Here is a 19,765-nt window from a genome sequence, read left to right as displayed (position 1 = left end):
CTGTGATAGTAATGGCAATTAAAGATTCCCCTGTATTGGCTTGGTTTTCAAATTGATTGTATTAAAACCCAGAGCTTGTTAATCCCACCTGTGGGATGGACTTTTTGATGTGAAAAGAAAGTCCTGACTGGGAGGAGCTGGTGACGTAGATTTGGAGAGACAAGAGAGAGGTGGAAGTTCTTTTTGGAAGCAGCACCTCGTGTAGGGGGAGAGACTAAGAGATTGCTGGTGGCCGCTTTGAATTGCCCTGGACTTTTGAGACCTGCCCCCTGAGCTGCCAAGGACTGAGGAGACATGGCTGTTTTGCTGGTACTTTGTCTGTCTGTTTTGATGTTATTTTGCCAGATTTGTCCACTGGTGAAAGACTGTCCTGTTGAAGAAGTCCTGGAACCTGGCATTTGGTTAAGAAGGCCTGAGACTGTCCTGCAGACAGAGAGTGAATACTGTCCACTGGTGAGGGACAGTACTGTTGTTGCAGGGGTCTGGAGACTGTCCGGCAGACAGAATGAATACTGTCCACTGGTGAAGGACAGTGCTGTTGTTGCAGGGGTCTGGGAGCCTTTCTGTTGGTTCAGAGCTCCTGAGACTGTCCTGCAGACAGAGAGTGAATACTGTCCACTGGTGAAGGACAGTGCTGTTGTTGCAGGGGTCTGGAGACTGTCCTGCAGACAGAGTGAATACTGTCCACTGGTGAAGGACAGTGCTGTTGTTGCAGGGGTCTGGGAGCCTTTCTGTTGGTTCAGAAGCCCTGAAGAAGGATTTTCTTGTTGTATGTTTACAGAAATCCTGGGAGAGGGCTTTGCTAATGTGTTCAGGGGTTCTAGGACTGTTCTACAGACAGAGGATAAATTCATGAAGGGACTGGCAATGTATCTTATGGCCTTGCTAAGCCTTGTCTCCCCAGGAACTAAGATTGCTGAGAACTTGCCTCGTGTCAAGATGAAGAAAAGACCTCCATTTGGGTATTAAGTGCTGTGTTTAAACTTGATGTAACTCTGGGGTAGATTCAATTGTGATCCAGGGGTGGGGAACTTTTGACCTTTTTGTGTTCTATGGTTGAGCAAATGAATGTATTTTACTTATGTTTGGAAACTAATCTCCATTTGAGAAGAGGGGCTTTGTGGTGGACTTAATTAAGGTATAGCCTAGGGGTGGAGAAGTATTTGGAACAGAGACTTTGTAATTGATTGAATGATTGGAAAGTCCTGGGGTGGGGTAGGCCTTGGAGATGATTTAATCACACTTAGTAAATGCTGTATTTTGAATGATGTCATGTTTTGATCTTCTCTGTTCTGGGTTTGTTACTGAATAAAATAGAGAGCACCTATGCTGGTATTTTGAACCTGGGAAGTTGCCTTCTTTTGGCATTACATTACACCCCCCCATCCACTGTAAATTAGAGATTGTCTTAGAGGGACAGCACTTGGCATCTTAGGGAATCATTAAAGATCCCCTCTGGGAAGAAGGGAGCCAGAAAGAAGGGGAAGCCAGGAGAGAGAGCATAGATTGCTTACATGTCAAATTTACAGATAAAAGAAACCTAGGATGGATACCATTTTAAATGATAAAGTCAGGATACAGAAAGATCTTTTACAGGCTAGAATCTAATGAGATTACATTTCATAGGGTTAAATATAAATCTTAAACTTGTCTATGCCTTCTGCTTTCCAAGTCCATCACTCCTCCTCTAGCCTCACTTTTCTCCATTTGTTATTTTTATACTTTGGTTAAAGTAGTTTGACTTTAGTAGTCCATACTGCTCCCTGCCTTAGAGTACTTTACCCCTTTGTCCTTTTGTTATTTATTTTTTTCTAAATCTCACCCTACATTACTGCTTTCATCTGCCGTTTCCTGTCTAACTTGAATATGCTGCTGGAGAAAGTTGTAAGGGTAAAGGAAGGGAATAAGCATTTATATAGCGCTTACTATCTGCTGTGCACTGTACTAAGCACTTTTCAAATAATTATTTTATTTGATCTTTTCAGCAACCCTTCAAGGTTTATATAATATGTACTTCAAGGTATATATTATTACTGCCCCCATTTTTCAGATGGGGAAACTGAGACAATCAGAGGTTAAGTGACTTGCCCAGTGTCACATAACTATTAAGTCTGAGTGAGGTCAGATTTGAACTCAGGTCTTCTTGATTTCAGGCCCAGGACTTTATCCATTGTGCTATCTAGCTGCCTCCAGCTTGCTTGTACAAACATAACACATGTCCACTGTAACTTTATCTAATCTCAGCTGGGCCCTCACCCATGCATGGCATTACTTTTACTTCTCTAAGATTGACTATGGCACATCGAGTTTCTCCTAAATCTTTCCTCATTTACCTAGCCTATTTCTTCCTTTCTTAAGAGAAGAACTCATTATTTTACTGAGAAAATTGAAATGATCTGTTTTAAAGAATCCCCCTCTTCTCAGTTCTTTACTTCAGATCCCTTCAACATGATCCCTTATTTCCTTTGATTTTGTTTCATTTTCTGATCTTGTGCCCACTGATGTGTGGCCTGGACCCACAAATGGCCAGCTGTTTGGTGGACCCATTTTGCTAATACTGGATCATAGGTTGTCAAAGTAGGGACAATATGTTCAGTAGCAATCTTCACCAGTTGATCAGTATGAGCATTGTACTCACGTTCTGTCGTGGTGAGGGCCACGTGAGCATCTACATGAAAAACTGACTGTTCCAGATATCTTCCCATAATTCTTTGCTCCAGACTTATTTGCCATGAATTTCCCAATTTTGATTTTTCCACATGGGCATCCATGGACCTAACCCATTAGCTACCGCCCACGAATATGTGACACTGTCCTCCTTGTTCTATTTTGATGGCTTGATGTACTGCCATAAGTTCAGCATATTGACTACTTCCACCTATCCCAGTACTTTCCAAAGTCCTTCTATTACATGGGTTATAGGCCACTGCTTTCCAATGTCTTTTTTGGCCCAAATATTTCTCTGTCCGATCAGTAAACCATGCATATCTCTTTTGTTCTTCAGTTAATCGATCATATCCCTTATTCCATTTTACAGAGGACTGTACCAACTGTTGCTTTGGCTCAGGGGGTGTGTCATTCCTCTCAGTTTCTGTGTTTGCTATAGATTCATGTAGAGCAGAGACTCTACTTTTGCCTGTTTTGGCTCTATTTTGAAAATACCACTTCCATTTGATTATACTAGCCTCTTAGGCATGTCCAGTTCTGTGAGAAGCTGGGGTACTCATTACCCAGGTCATAATCGGAATTCCAGGTCTTAATATCACTTCATGTCCCAGAGTCAGTTGTTCAGTTTCCACCAAACCCAATATGCAGCTAACAACTGCTTTTCAAAAGGTGTATACTGAACTCCAGATGAAGGGAGTTTCCTACACCAAAATCCCAAGGGTACATTTTGGCTTTGTTGTTTTTTGCCATAATCTCCAGTTTGCGTAATCCTCTTTTCCCTTTAACATGATATCAATGTAGTGGGTAAACTGTTTACCAGGTGGCTTTTATTCATCTAACTGTTCAGCCACAATCCTGTGACAAATAGTGGGGCTATGCAGGTACTCTTGTGGCAAGTGGGTGAAAGTATATTGTCTACCCTGCCAAGTGAAAGCGAACTGGTCCCATTGTTTAGGATCTATTGGGATGGTGAAGAAGGCATCTGCCAAGTCAGTAACTGCATACCAAGTCCCATCATATGTCTGGATCCTTTCTATTAAGGTGATGGTATCTGGAGCAGCAGCATACAAAGGAGGAGTCACCTTATTCAATTGTCTGTAATCCATGGTCATTCTCCATTTCCCATCTGATTTTCTTACTGGCCAGACAGGATTATCCCATCCTGTGGGTGTAGGAACTAACACTCCTGCTTTAATATATTCCTTTATAGCAGTGGTAATTTCATCTTGCCCACCTGGCACACGATACTGTTTTAAAATAAGTACTTCAGAAGGTTCAGGTAAAGTGATTGGGTCCATTTTTATTTTTCCCACTAAAACTATATTAATTCCTATCTTCTTTACAGTGAATTGGTATCTCCCTTCAGGTAAATTCAAAGTCATCCCTCTCAATACATCTATTCCAATGATGTATTCAGGAATGGGTACAACAACCACAGTGTATTCTTTCTTAGGTAATTGCCCAATTTTCATTGTTATTTTAACTTGTCTGGCTGATATTTCAGCCCCTCTAAGACCTGTGATGGTAATAGGAGTTCCATGTTTAAACTTATCAGGGTTTCCATAAATAAGTGTGGCCTCAGCCCCGTTATAGAGCAGCCCCTAGTTACAGTAGCTGACCCATTCTTCCAATATATTGTTAAACCAATGTGGGGTCTGCAATCTCCTGGGTATATTTCTTTAACCTGGGCTAGGCCTATTTCCCATTCTCCCTGAAGGTGGGGCAAACTTGGACACCATGATTCAGATTCTCACTGAAGATGTGGTAAACTTAGATGCAATGATTCAGATTCTCCCTGAAGGTGTGGCAAACTTAGATTTAATGATTCAGAGCTGGCTGATGGGGTGGTTCCTGCTTCCCTATTCATTCTAATGTTAAGCAACTTTTCTTGGTACATCTTATGCAGCTCTTCAGTTGGAATACCATCTATTCTTCTAAAATCCACCCCTGCTCTCAATGTAGTAGCAAACAGTTCCCTTCTTGTCAATCTGTTTTGTCTTTGAATCCTCTGGCTATTACTCTTCTTTTTCGAGGAAATTTATCTTTTCCCCATTCCCCTAAGTCACTTAATTGTGAAATCTTATCCAGCACCTCTAAAAGAGGGTGCCCTATTTCCCCAATTAATAGTCAGAATTAGGTGCATATAAGGGTGTCTTCACTATGATATTTCTATGAGGAACTCCTGGGAGTGGGGGTATCATGATATGCATTTGCATCTCCAACCATGATAACTGTTTTCATTACATCCTCCTTTAGCTTTCTCATACAGTCTCTAAGTGAGTACCAAGGTCTGTCTCCACCAGGCCACCTAGAGTCTGTAGGATATTGCTTTCTGCATCCCTCTGCAGCTAAAGCTAACAGATTAGTTCTGTTGAGGCCTCCTCGCATATAGTGATCCCTAAAAGCTTGGATTCTGAATGATACTTATAAATTTTAAGCAATCCACACTGTCCAGTGTTAATCCTCTGACGCCTTCATCAGTGATTCTTACTATCCAAGACAATAAAGACTCTCCCATTCTTTGGGTGAATCTACTCAATATATCAGTAATCTGTTGAGTGAAATCCTCAGTTATCTCCCTGGACTCTGTTTGATCCTGGAGGTTCTCCTGTCTTCATATGGGGAGAACTTCTGCATTAGAAGACCCCTCATATAACCTTGTTCCATTCTCCTCACACACATTGTCCTGGCAGCTGTCGGGGCAACTCTGCCTGTTGTGCCCAGAATAACGTGAGCAAGACCCAAGTAACAATTTAGAATGGATCCTTTATTATACTCCATGTTGGCTGATCAGGCTACATGGCGGGCTGATGAGCTACCTCCCCACCATCCCAAGTTGTACAGCAGTGATCTCAGGTAAAACCTCAGCTTTTAAAGGGAGCCCATGAGGCCAATGATTAGGTATTACCTAAGCAGAAGCTTGCAGAGGCCACAAACAGTGATTGATCAGTACGCACCTTGAAATTCCCGCCAGCCTGCCAAGTCTGCCTGACCCAGAAGCCCGCCCACCTCTATGCAGGTGAGCTGACTGGGAAAGGGTGGAGACCCAGTGGGGGAGGGCAGAGCTGACTCAGCAGTCTGCTCACTTCCCTAAGGTTGGGGGATGGGGAAAACCAGGAACTACATGCCCAGCCTGTACAAAAGCTGCATGCACATTCCTTCTGCTAGTTTTTTGCTTCCTTTTAGCAACATGAACAGTAGCTTGTTCCTGGGCCACCTGAGTGCCTCCAGTTTGCTCTTCTGAATCCTGTGACACAGAAGAATCTTCAGGCAAACCAGCTGACTCCCTAGCCATCTGAGCTTTTTCCTCCAGCAGCTTATCCCTGCTTTTACACATAAGGTGATAACTTATTAGCAGGACCCAGCCTCTCCTGCATACTCCTGCCAGTTCTTTGCCTGCTTCTATGGGTGCTTCTATTCTAAGCTTCTATTCCTTGCAAACACCTTTCCAAATCTCTGGGTTCTCCCTCTTTTGGCCTTGGTTCCCAGTTTTCACAGGGCCCTGTGCTTTTGGCCCATTCTGGCTAGAGAGGAATAAGGCAAATCCTCCCATCCTGGGATAGCCATTTCTTCCTCTAAAGCCGCCCCCCTCTCCCTGCTTCCAAATAGAGGCCTGACATTTTGTGATCCTGCCCTTGTCACCAAATGTGTCAACAATGCAATATTCACAGTGCCTATGGTAACTATAAATATGCTGATATGGTTATTAATTACAAAATATACCAGGCTCTCTACATGGGAGACAAAGCTAGAACATTTATTCAGATACCAGAAAACCAAGTCCCCAAACCAGAAAGTCAAAGCCATCACAGTAGTTATGAAGTTGGCTCACGTAGTTAATGTAGTACACACCCACTTTCTCAAACTTTCAAAACAGAACAGGCTACCTCAGCAAAGGTCCTCCTTTCCTCATTCATGGTAACTGCTCAGCGTCCACACAGTGTTCTCCTAGCAGCTCCAGCCCCCGCAGTTCCTGTCCCTGGCAGTCCTCAGCAGGAGTCCTTAGCAGAAATCCTGACTGGCTCAAAAAAAAGGAGTTCGCGCTGCTGCGGCCGCTGCTGTTGCCACTCTTCCAGTCACTCTAGCTTGGCTCCTGCTTCCTCTTGCCCTACCCCTTCCTGCTATGTCAGCAAGTTCAAGGGGCATGGAACATCTTCAAATCCCATAACCATTACATCCACTCAGATGTCTCAGAATCATCTCAAACTCCATAGGTGCAAAACAGAACTCATTATCTTTCCCCTGAGGGTACCACCATTCTTCCCATTCATATTGCTCTGGACCTCAACTCTTACACCACCAACTCTTTCACTGTTCACTCCTTTTCCTCTGTCCTATCAGTTTAATCCCCATTACATCTTTTGTGTCCATCTTTCCTCTTCCTTCCGCTCATATAGCTATCGGCCTCATTGGATCCTTTTCAGTTCTCTGTACTACTGTAGTAGCCTCCTATTTGATTTTACTCTAGGCTTTCCCTCTCTGATCCATTTTTGCAACTGTTAAAATTGATATTCCCAAAGCATAAACTGGTCCATGTCTCTCCCTTTCTCAAAAAATTTCAGTGGCTCTCCAAGCTCTTTATAATCTGTCTCCATTTTGTCTTTGCAGGTTTACTTTACTATTCTTACCTTCCAGTCAAATTACTCATTTTCTGTACATGACCTTCCATTCCTTTGCACAGCATGTGCTTTGAGTGCTCTAACTTCTTTGATTTACTATATAAAAATTCTCATGTCCTGTAAAGAACAACATGGGTGCCACCTATTGTAGACCCTTTACTGACATCCTCCCACTGTTAGTGTCTCTCCTCTCTCCTCTTCCCTCTCAAGTTACTTTGTATATATTTTTATTTATTTTATTTACTTTTGTTTTTCTCTGCTTCTTGACTTAAGGGCAGAAACCTGTTTTTGTCCTTGCCATATAGCACAGTTCCTGGCACATAGCAGATACTAATAGGTACTTATTGAATTGAACTGAAGTACAGTGGGAGAGGATTAATAATTTCTGGGTATACAGGGGCGGCCAGGTGGCTCAGCAAGTAAGACCACCGGCTCCAGTGTCTGGATGACCTGGGGATCAAATCCGGGCTCAGATACTTAGCACCACACCCAGAAATAACTGTCCGTGTAACCTTGAGCAAGTTACTTAACCCTGATTGCTTTAAAAAAATAATTTCTGGGTATATATGTGATCTTAGATTTTGAACAGTAGGAGACCTCAGTGGTCATCTGATACTAACCCTCTCGTTTTACAAATGAGAAAACATAGACTGGCAAAGTGATTTGCCCAAGTTTACTCAGGTGAAGAGTGGCAGAGCCAGGATTTTAATCTAGCCAGGAGTCCTGTCTCCAAATGCAGAATTCTTTTTACTGCATCATGCTGCTCAAATATGAGTTAAGTAATTAAGTCTTAGATTAAAAATAAAATAGGTATAAATTGATTAGTTTATGTCATTTTCCACCTTATGGTTTGTTGACTTTTTGGCATACTTTTTAAGTCAATGGCAAGCATTTATCAAGTGCTTACTGTGTCCCAGGTACATGCTTAACCCTGGAGGTTTAAGAACAAGCACAAAAACCCAAAAAGACTCCCTGCTTCCGCAGAGCAGGCCCCCATGGTAATAAAATCCTGAAAATGAAAAACAGAGCCCAGACAGGAATGATGTTTGGTTGACCTGGGAGGAGCTCACCATGAGCAAAAGGAGGCTAAAGGGCAGAGGGATGTTCTAGGGTGAGAAGGAGGCTGAGGCTTGATGATGAAATCTGGAGTGAAGCGGCTGACCTTAACCCTTATGTCTCTTCTCTCCTAACGTACTTTAATTGCTCAGCTGCTCTAAATTAGGGAATTAGCTCATTTGATCTATTTTTAAGAAAATTTAAAATTTTAGGTTTCAGGATCTTGAATTTCATGTCTTATTTGTTACATTTAACTAGATGAAGGATGGATGAAATGCTGTCTGAAATTCTATCCAGCAAGATAAAAGATAGAAGTGATGATAGTGGTCCAAAGGTAAGCACATAGACCGCCTAATGATGGTTTGATCTTTACATTTCAGCAAAAATATGATGTTGTGTCTCTTTATAGACTGTAAGCTCCTTGAGCAGAAGGACTTGTATTTTAATGGTATATCCCCAAGTTCCTCATTGTGCTGGCATTGAGTCAGATACTTCCCCTTCACATAAATGTTGGAGTCAGTCTTGAGTCTTGACTCTTTTCTCTACCCTCAAACTCCACATCTTAATTGATTATTAATTCTGATTGATTCTACCTTTATAGACCTTTGGTGTAGAGACTATTGTGTAGGACTAGGAATGATTTTAGAATGACTTTGGTTTGAACTTGCCCCAAATACATAATAACCATGTGACCCTGGGTAAGTCACCTAATCTTTGTTTGCCTCAATTTCCTCATCTGTAAAATGGGTATAGTAATGGCACCCACCTCAGGGTTGTTGTGAGTATAAAATGAGATAAATATAAAATACTTAGCATAGTGCCTGGCACATTGTGCTATATAAATGTTAGCTATTATTATTATTGTTATTATCCTCTTATCTGTACTTAATGGCCATTGCTATGGTAGTTAAAGTAGTCATAATCTCTCATTCATACTATTATATTACCTCCTGCTTAAGCTCCCTACTTCCCATCTTCGCTGTCTCTACTCCTTCCTCTGCACTGCTGCCAACACTAATTTTCTAAGGCATGGGTTTCACCATATTATTCTCTGTTCAGAATGTTCAGTGGCTCTCTGTTGCTTCTAGGAAAAAATGCTAACTCCTCAGCCTATTATTTAAAGCCCTCTATAATCTGCCTCCAGTGTACCTTTCCAAAATTAATTCATTACTTTATGAGTTTGTTTGTGCATTCTCCCTTCTAGCCACATTGACCTTCTAGTTGATTCCCACACTTGACTTTCTGTCTCATCTCTGTTTCCTTGTGGAGGCTGCTGACCTCCCTGGCTAAATTGCTCTCCCTCTTTATTTCTGTTTCTTAGAGTCATTGATTTCTTTTAAGACTCAGCCTAGCTTCTTTATGAAACTTTTTCTGATTCCTGAGTTGTTAAGTCTTCTCTCCTTCCTCAAATTATCCTTTGTTTATTCATTCCATACATGTTATGTTCTTAGCAGAATATAAGCTCTGACAGCAAGACTATTTTGTTTTTGTCTCTGTAGTCCCAGCAGCCAGCATAGTGTTTTGCAAATGGTAACTGCTTAATAAGTAGTAATTTAATTTGTAAAAGACTTACTGTGTTATAGTAATAAAAAGAGAAACACAACTTTGAGGTTTCAGCCTGCACCCAACAAATTAGTGAAGATGATAAAAGATGGAAATAGTCTGTGTGGAAGGGACTCTGGAAAGAAGCACACTAGTCCACCTCTTGGCGGAGCTGTGAATTGGTCTGATCATTCTGGAGAGCATTCTGAGTTTTGCTAGAAAAGCGATTAATGTATCTATAGTCTTTGATCCAGAAATCCCACTGTTAGTCATAGTCCCTAAGGAGATCAAAGACAGAAATAAAGCTCTGCTCTTTGCCAGGATATTTAGAGCACCATTTTTTTGTAATAGCAAAGGACTGGGAAAAAAGTGCTCATCCATTGACTGGGGAGAGGCTAAAGACATTTTGGTATAAGCATGTAATAGAATGAACTAATACAAAATGAAATAACCAGAATAGGGAACATAATATACTCAGTGATTATAACAATATAAATGGAAAGAACCAAAAAATTAAACCAAAGCTGAAGGTTGTGTAATTGTAATGCCCAAGCTAAGCTCTAAAGAAGGGGGAAGGGGATGGGACAGCTAGGTGGCGCAGTGAATAAAGCACCAGCCCTCCCTGCTCAGGAGGACCTGAGTTCAAATTTGGTCTCAGACACTTAACAACAAAACTAGCTGTGTGACCTTGGGCAAGTCACTTAACCCCAAATTGCCCTACTTCCCCCCTCCAAAAAGCAAAAAAAAAAAAAAAAAGATGGGGGAAAATGCACATCCATTCCTTCTTAACAAAGAAGGATTTTTTTTGCTGAATTTTTTCCCTTTTTTTTTCTTTTGAGGAGTAGTTCTTTGGATAAAGGAGGGATATATTTGGAAATAAGGATTATGTTAAAAGATGACCAGTAAAAATGGAAAATATTGAATAATAAAAAGATATAAATAGAATTCTTATCCCCCAAAAAAACCCCTCTATAAAAGAATCACTGATTTAAAAGTCTATCATAATCCTCCTAAAATAATTGAGGAGGGAGGAAAGATAATTACATATAAAGGAAATTTTATATTTGTAGAATATATAATTTGTAGAATAAATAATATATTACACCGCAGGGCACTTAGGTGGTACAATGGATAAACTGCCTAAACTGGAGTCAGGAAGACTGACCTGACTCAGCTTGGGGTGCTTAATCAGTTTGTGTTCATTCAGTGACCATTCATTAAGTGCCAGTGTGTATGAAACACTGGACCAGAGGCACAAAGATTAAAAAATGGCATAGCCCTTGTTCTTAAACATCTTATAATATATTTTACTTGGTGAAAGAGAACATGAAGACCTACATATAGTACAAGTTGGGGCAAAGGAGATGTCCAGATAAAGAGTCCTAGGAAAATTTTGAATAGGGAGACAATATTCTGGGGAACTACTGAGTTGAAAGCCAGAGACTGGCAGCTTGAATACTTTTAAGAATTAAATGAAGAGAAAGATTAGGAAGAAAAGAACAGAGCCTTAATCTAGAACATGAGAAATTTAGTTTGTAGACTAAGAAGCTTCATGGATGTGAAAGGTTGTTAAATATTTTAGGTCATCAGTAAAGAAGTCTTTTGGGGGAGGGAGGGCACCCTTTAGAGGACTTTACAGCCTACCTGTGTAAGAACTCCTGTGCTGTTTCACTGTTGTCTATTACATGAAGTCCAAACTTTTGTTGTCTGACTTTTGAAGCCCTCTATAATTTGTCTCCATCTTCTTTATAGTTAGACTGGTTTTCTAAGTCTTTTATATACTTCATGCTCATTGCTACTTCTATTCATAATCATTTGCCTCCTGGACTGTTCTTCATCCTTCCCTGTGAAAAAATAAATTAATTTTTCTGGGCATAGTTGAGCTCTTTCCTCTCCATGAAGCCCTTTTATGTTTATTCTAGCCCATAAAGATCTCTTTCTTCTCTTAAGTACCACATAGTTTAATATTTTATTATTCTAAAATTGTTTCACATGTGTTTTATGTCTTTAGATGGGAAACTTCTTGGGTTCATGTCTTTTTGTATCACCTAACAACAGTAATAAGTGACATATGGTGCTTATACTACTTTATAAATACATTATCTTGTTTCATCCTCACAACAACCCAGAGAATATAAGTACTGCAGTTATTATTATCTCCATTTTACAAATGAGGAAACAGACACAGAGGTCAAGTCACAAGTGATCTGAGACAGAATTTGAACCTGGGTCCCTCTATATTGCAAGCCTAGCAATCTGTCCACTAATGCCATGGTATCTTTTAGAGCCCACTAAAACATGGAATTAGATACTCAATAGTTATTGGTTGTTTCTTTTGTATCCTTTTAAAGATGCGATACTGTTTAAATATTGGGAAGGTTATTTAGGAAACAGTTATTGTTTGTCTATTCTGTGCATAGTATTAGGCTTGGTTGGCAGTAAGAAAGATCATGCTTTAAATAGCATATATGGTGCTTCAAAGTCTGCAAACATTTTGCAGATATTTGCATTTGCTCCTCATAGGGGCACTTTTAAAGCAGGTGCTATTATTTTGCCCATTTTAGAATTGAGTGAACTGAGCCTGAGAACAGTTAAGTAGCTTCCTTGGAGTAACATGATTGGTGACTGAGGTGGAATTCGAACCCAGTTCTTCCTGTTTCCCAAGACTGAAGGTGAATATAAGCATCTTCACTGCCTTCAAGAAACTTATCATGTAGGGCAGAGGAGAGATAAACAAATAACTGTATTAATACAGATTGAAATACAAGTAGAAATGAATGAGATTTAGAATTAGAAGAAACTTAGATATCATCTAATCTGTCTTCATTTTAGAGATGAAGATCAAATGAGATAATTTATGCAAAGCACATTGCAAAACTTAGAGCTCTGTGTAAATGCCAGCTTTTTGAGATGAGGCAGCTATGGGGCAGAGAGCTTAAGTGAGCTTCCCAAGGTCAGATGGGTAGTAAGTAATGGAGCAATTGAATCTAAAACTGGTGTTGTTTCCACTGTACCAGCCTGTCTTTTACGATATTTAAGAGAAGTTTAGAGTGCACATTCAGGGAAGGATAGGTTATTTTTGTTCAGTGACAGAGAAAGTTAAGAGAAAAAATATGAATTTGTGTTTTAAGGGAAGGGGTAGGATTTCAGGAGTTGGAGTCAGTAGGACATTTCAAGGAGATGGAGGGGTATGGAAGCAAGAAATCATGTGGTAGTAAATGACAAGTTGGTCAACTTGGCTTGATTGTAGGAGATATGTACTATGTTTGCTACAAGGTGGCAAAAGAAATTTGGGGTTAGATTGTAGAAGACTGCTAGACTTAAGAAGTTTGTACTTGATCCAAATAGGCAATAGGGAGCTATTGAAACTTTAGGCAGGAGAGCAATCAAAACTCTGCATCAAGTATATTAGTTTGACAGACATGTAGAATAGACTGGAGAAGGGAAGAGACCAGGTTCTTTCATTGGGTCAGGGAAGAAGTGAGATGAGTGTCCAAACTAAGGTGGTGGGAGGAGAAATGGGAAGGAAAGGATGAATGCAAGAAACTTGTCAGAATAAGTATCAACAGAACTTGGTTTGGGGGTTTGTTTGTTAATTTTAAAATTCTGGGCCTTTTAAAATGGCTCCTTTCATTTTGCCATTTTTTTCCTTATTTCCTTCCCATTTGCCAAATATTCAGTACTATTTATCAGAAAAATCTAAAATAACAGCGATTTTTTTTTTTAGTTTTCAGCTATTTCTATCAAAGCATTCTCTTGAAGAAATTTTAGTGTGAATTTAACATTAAAATTTGCTGGCCTCTCCAATCAAGATTTATAATCCTTTAAAAAGAGTATCTGATAACTGCACTTATAAATTTAAGTCAAGAAAATTGTCAGGTAAGATCATGATGTAAAAATTACCAAAGTCATATTTTTAAAAATTGTATGTGTGGTTGTAACCATCAAAAAATTTCATTCTTGTCTGATAAATAGCATTAAATCCAGATTGCAGACAAGTGATTTATATAGTGGCTAACTTTTTACTTCTTGTTAACTTCAACTTTATTAGTACCTTATGTTAAATGGAGAATTGCTTTCCTGGTCTTGGTTTTTCTGCCTCTAAAGCTTCTCCTCAATTGCTTTGACACCTCTTCTTGAATATAAGGAGGTAAGAAAGACTTAGCTGGCCTAATAGTTTGATTTTTTTCCTTTATTAATATCGCTGCTCTTTTATTTCTGCTTTACTCTTCTCCCAGCTCCATTGAGAGACTAGATTTTAAGTGAGTAGGCCATGAAAAGATGGTAAAATTTTGTTTTTTAATGCTAAGCTGAATTTTAATAGAACTTTATTTGTTGGGAAACAGATATGGTTTGCAATGGATTAGCAAAAATTATTAGAGCAGAATGATGAATTTAGATAACTTATGAATGTTTAAAGTTAATTTTAAACTACATTAAAAGTCTTAATTTTTGGAGGGGAGAGATGGAAGATTGGAATAGAATGGAAATATATACAATTCTAAAAAGTTGTTATAGATCTAAAGCCTCTGTTTTGGTAACAGAAAAATGTATCAGAGAATCATAATTTCTAGAGGTGGAATAATATTTTCTTTTAAAAAATTATTTTAGTTTTCAACATTCACTTCCGTAAGATTTTGAGTTTAAAATTTTTCCCCTGTCTCTCCTCTCTCCCCAAGATGGCATACAATCCAATATAGATTCTACTTATACATTCATATTAAACATTTTCACATTAGTCATGATGTAAAGAAGAATTAGAACTAATGGGAGGAACCATGAGAAAGAAGAAAAAAAACAAAACAAAGAAAAGGAGAGCAAGTAGTCTGCTTCCATCTGCATTCAGACTCCAGAGTTCTTTCTCTGGATGTGGACAGCATTTTCCATCATAAGTCTTTTGGAGTTGTCTTAGATCCTTGCATTGCTGAGAAGAGTTAAGTATATCTAAGTTAGTTATCGATCACTGTGGCTGTGAGTGTGTACAGTGTTGTCCTGGTTCTGCTCACTTCACTCAGCATCAGTTCATATAAGCCTTTCCAGGTTTTTCTGAAATCTGCCTGTTCATTGTTTCTAATGGAACAATAGTATTCTTTTACATTCATATACCACAGCTTGTTCAGCCATTCCCCAATTGATGGGTAGCTCCCCAATTTCCAATTCTTTGTCACGACAAAAAGAGCTACTATAAATATTTTATACTTTTCCCATTTTTATCATCTCTTTGGGATACAGCCCAAGAAGTGGTATTGCTGGGTCAAAGGGTACGCACAATTTTATAGCCTTTTGGGCATAGTTCAAATTGCTTTCCAGAATGGTTGGATCAGATCACAACGCCGATGTGGGAGAATCTTAAAAAGTCATCTCAGCCAACTTTAGCTGTTATCCAAAGTATGAATTTGATTTTCAGAATGTCTAGTAAGTGGCTTTAAAGTCTTTCCTTGAAATTATGGAGAACTTCGTACTACAGAATCAGCCCTTTCCATTTTTCAACAACTCTGTTAAGAAGCCTGTATTTGCAGCTGTTTAAAAAATCTGCCTATTGTTTCGTTTTGTCTTCTGGGCCAACCACAACAAAGCTAGTCCCTCTTGCACCTGACAGTCCTTTAATATCTGAGCACAACTGTTTGGGCCCCACCCCCTTTTCCATGGTAACTGTTCTTAGCTTCTCCAGCTGAGATAGTTTGTGGCTTAATGTCCCTGTCCCTGTCTCCTCCTCCCCCCTCCCCCAAATCTTCTGGATACACTGTAACTTTTCAGTGGACCTTCTATAGTATGATATTCAGAATTGGTTACAGTAATAAAAATTCACTTTTATATAAAAACTATCTTCCAGTTTATTAATAACTTATTACAGGGAGCTGTGCATTGTAGTAGAAATAGAACAAAAATAGGATCTAGGTTCAAATCCTGACTGCAGCTTACTGCATGTATTACCTTGAGCCAATTACTTTATGACTTAAGTGACCTCTAACATCTCTGCTAGCCAGATCCTCAGATCCGCATTTTATACATGAGAAAACAGGTTTGGGGGGGTTAAACTAGGATTTAGACCACATCTTCTGGTCTAAATCTAGTGTTGATTCCTCTGTACTGTATTTGTCTGATGAGATTCAGTTTGGAGAAATGCAATCTGAACGCTGTCATCTAAGATTACATTAGCTTATAGGCCTATAGTATCACACTGCTGACTCACTTATTAAAACTCTGTTAATTATAAAACACTTATTAAAACCTACAGGTTTATGTGAAATACTTTTTAGCCATATCTTTCCCCATGATATTGCCTTTATGGTGGTATAAACTTCGCTTTTAAAGTTCTTCACAGCCTAGCCTCAACGTACCTTTCTAGTTTGATTATACATCATTCCTCCTTTCCATGTTCTAGATTCTTGCTGTTTCTCATATATGACATTCCCTCTCCTGTCTTTATGCCTTTGCATGGCTGACTCCATGCCTGAAATACTGCATTCTCTCTCTCTGCCTGGTACAATCCCTTTCATAAATCAGCTCAAATATTACCTTTTCATGAATCCAATCTCGCCAACTGCTAGTGTCCTCCTTCCCCAGACAACCTTACAGTTATTCTGAATAGAATTATACATATACATTGTTTCCCCTGATAGAATGTAATCTTTTTGAGAGTGGGGACCAGTTCATTTTTTGTCTTTGCATTCCCAGTACTTAATGCAGTACTAAGATTCATTGACAATGCTTAATAAGTGCCTGTTGACTGACTGATTGATGTTCTGTACTGTAACCAGTATAGAGAGTAAACCTAGGCTTAGACTTGTAAATTTATTCCTGTTAAATTTCATCTTTGAATTTTAGTTTTGTTAAGATGGTGGGGCGCCCATTCTACCATTCCATGTATTAGTGATTCCCTCCAATCCTTAGTTTTTTTCTTTGCATTTTTGATAAGCCTATACTTTCATCCAACTTGTTGATAAAATATCAACCAGAACCAGGCCAAAGACAGAGCTGTGCTCCAAGTGGTTTGAACTCAGCTTTATGGTAAGGATGATGAATTGAAAAATAACAACACGTGAATGCTGCTTTCTTTTTTGGCTGCAAGTTTTTTCCTCAAATTACACTTCTTTTCTTCATATAAAGCTGTGAAGTTCCTTGGGTATAGTTGCTAAAATAGAAGTGCAAATCTCCAAGCTCAGTTACGACAAATTAAAATCTATTTCAGTTAATTTTGTAATATATCTTATGACTTAAGTTTTAGTTATGTGGTAAATTCTCCATGTTTAATCCCTTAGGAAAGTCACAATTTATCTCTGGCTTTGCTTTAATATTTCTCCCTGAGGAATTTATTTTATTTTTAAATTTATTTATTTAATTGTAGTTTACAACATTCAGTTCCACAATCCCTTGAGTTTCAAATTTTCTTCCTCCTCCGTCTCCCTCTTCCCCACCAAGATGGCATGCAATAAATTATAGCATCTACAAATACTTTCACATTAAACATTAGTCTGGTTGTAAAGAAGGGTTATAACCAGTGGAGTGAACAGTGAGAAAGAGGAAACAAAACCAAAGAAAAAAAGAGAGGGAGCAAGTAGCTTGCTTCAATCTGCATTCAGACTCCATAGTTCTTTCTCTGGATGTGGATATGTCTTTACATCATGAGTCTTTTGGAGTTGTCTTATAACCTTGTATTGGTGAAAGGAGCCCAGTCTATCAAAATTAGTTGTCACACATATGTTGTGTCTGTAATTGTGTACAAATTTCTTCTGGTTCTGCTCTTCTCAATATCAATTTATATAAGTCCAGGTATATTATGAAGTCTGTCTGCTCCTCATTTCTTATAGCACAATATTCCATTACATTCATATACAACTTGTTTAGCCATTCCCCAATTGATGGTCATGCTCTTGATTTCCAATTCTTTGCCACCACAAAAAGAGCTGCTATAAATATTTTTGTACATATGGGTCTTCCTCCCACTTTTATAATCTCTTTGGATACAACCCTAGAAGAGGTATTACTGGGTCAAAGGGTATGCAGTTATTTATAGCCCTTTGGGCATAGTTGCAAATTGCTCTCCAAAATGGTTTAAAAAACCAGTTCACAAATCCACCAACAATGCATTAGTGTTCCAATTTTTCCACATCTCCAGCATTTATCATTTTCCTATTTTATCATTTTAGCCAATCTGACCAGTGAGATGTGGTTCCTCCCTGAGAAATTTATGCAGATAAGAGATTGGCAGTAATTTTATAAGAACTTAGAGCCTAAAATGTGTGTGTGGTGGGGGGAAAATTTTAGCTAAGCAGATACAGGATTTTGCATTTCTCATTAAATGGAATAACTCCTTATCTTTTTGATTTCCCATACCTATTTTCTAAAAGGTTAACCCCTCTTCAAAATCTTTTAAAATTTTAATCATTTTTGATGGGAAGGTTCTTAAAATATAATTCTTCTGGCTTCTGATTAACTTTGTTTTGGATATATTATAGTGGGGATTCCTTTTAGGTGTGAGTAGAAGTAAATGACTGCTGAGTTCTTTTTCACTTTGGAAATTCTGTGATTTCATGATTATTTCTCTTTCCTTGCTTGGTAACTGAAAAAGAACAAGTTTAATATGAAAACAAATAATCTTTTACACACCTTGATAAACTGACAATATTTTTATACAATTAATGTTCATAATGATGACTGAATTATCAAGAAAAGGTTAAACCATGTTTAGTAAGCTCTATTTTCATAGAACAAGGATGTGTAAGATTAATCACCATTTATTTGCTTCATATTTCTGGTTGCTGTACAGTACAACTGATAAAATTAATGGTTGCCTGGGGAAACCAAATAGCCAAGTTTATTAAGTCATTAATCTTCATTTCATATATAACAATGCCAGGATAGCAGTTTCCTCTCTTTCTCATGGAACAAAGTTGATGGATTTTTGTTTTGTTTGAATATTCCTGAAAATTACTTTCAAGTGACATAATGTATTATGTAAGTTAAAGTTGCTAGAAATCTATCTCCTGGATAAGTGAGATGTTACTGTAATGTAATTTCTTTTTGTTAATAGGATGTCAAACAAGCAGGTGAAGACAGCATTGAAAAGTGCCAGAGATGCAATAAGAAACAAAGAATATAAGGAAGCTTTAAAACATTGTAAGGTAATAGAAGTCTTCCAATTTTACTAAAATTAGTTATATTATCAACTCATTTATAGGCACTATCTCTGAGTTTGCATATGAACTGATCAGATATAGCCTAAACACACAAAAAATGTATAATCATTAAGTTGATTAATTTTGATTGGAGATAAATAGTAAAACATATTCTTGCCCAAATCAAAGTTAGCTATTGCATTCACCTGGGTTTTTAAGTGGCTCAGATATACTTTTTTGGGGGGGAGAGCTGTTCAGCCCATTTGCCAAAAAAGATACCTCAGTCAGCTAGTAGTTTTAAGCACCTCTAGTGGCACTTAAAGGCACAGTTCTAAGTACTGGGTGTATCAAGAAAGGCAAAAAACAGATCTCTTGGTCTCATGGAGGAGCTCGTAGATTTTGAAGATGTGATAATTTCCTCATTTAATCATGTATATGTAAGGTTTTGTTGCATGCAGTAATTTATTCAGTTGAATGAATGTGTGGTTATGTTACAGTCCCAGCAGTTAGGAATTTATATTACTTTTATACAGTAGATACCGAGTGAGACACTGCTTGCTTTTTATAGTTGGAATGGCTAGGTGGAACAGTAGAGTGTTGGACTTGGAGTCAGGAAGACCAGAGTTCTAATCATGCCTCAGATACTTAGTAGTTCTCTGACCCCAGACAAGTGACTTAACCTCTCTCCACCTCAGTTTCCTCATCTGTGAAATGAAGATAATAACAGCACCTACCTCCTAGGGTTCCTGTGAGACTCATGTG

At 38.6% G+C, this 19,765-nt stretch overlaps 1 protein-coding gene across 6 annotated transcripts in view; it reads left to right on the top strand.

Annotated features, from left to right (window-relative positions):
* Positions 1 to 19,765, top strand: part of SKIC3 (SKI3 subunit of superkiller complex) — a 122,893-nt gene that overhangs the window by 3,618 nt on the left and 99,510 nt on the right. The window contains exons 3-6 of one of the 6 annotated variants that reach the window (XM_069085127.1): positions 5,854 to 6,007; positions 8,601 to 8,676; positions 13,612 to 13,763; positions 18,919 to 19,009. In XM_069085127.1, coding sequence (XP_068941228.1) covers positions 18,920 to 19,009 — 90 coding nt within the window. In that variant the 5' untranslated portion in view covers positions 5,854 to 6,007; positions 8,601 to 8,676; positions 13,612 to 13,763; position 18,919. The remainder of the gene's footprint in view (positions 1 to 5,853; positions 6,008 to 8,600; positions 8,677 to 13,611; positions 13,764 to 18,918; positions 19,010 to 19,765) is intronic. The other 5 variants (XM_069085126.1, XM_069085125.1, XM_069085128.1 and 2 more) reach the window with 5 other exon arrangements.

The sequence above is a fragment of the Petaurus breviceps genome, unplaced genomic scaffold (assembly GCF_028583685.1).
Source record: "Petaurus breviceps papuanus isolate PSGF00001 unplaced genomic scaffold, PetGlider_PUasm1.0 175, whole genome shotgun sequence".
Lineage (NCBI taxonomy): Eukaryota > Metazoa > Chordata > Mammalia > Diprotodontia > Petauridae > Petaurus > Petaurus breviceps.
The sequence above is the reverse complement of the archived record's forward strand: the minus strand, read 5'-3'. Positions and strand labels throughout refer to the sequence as shown.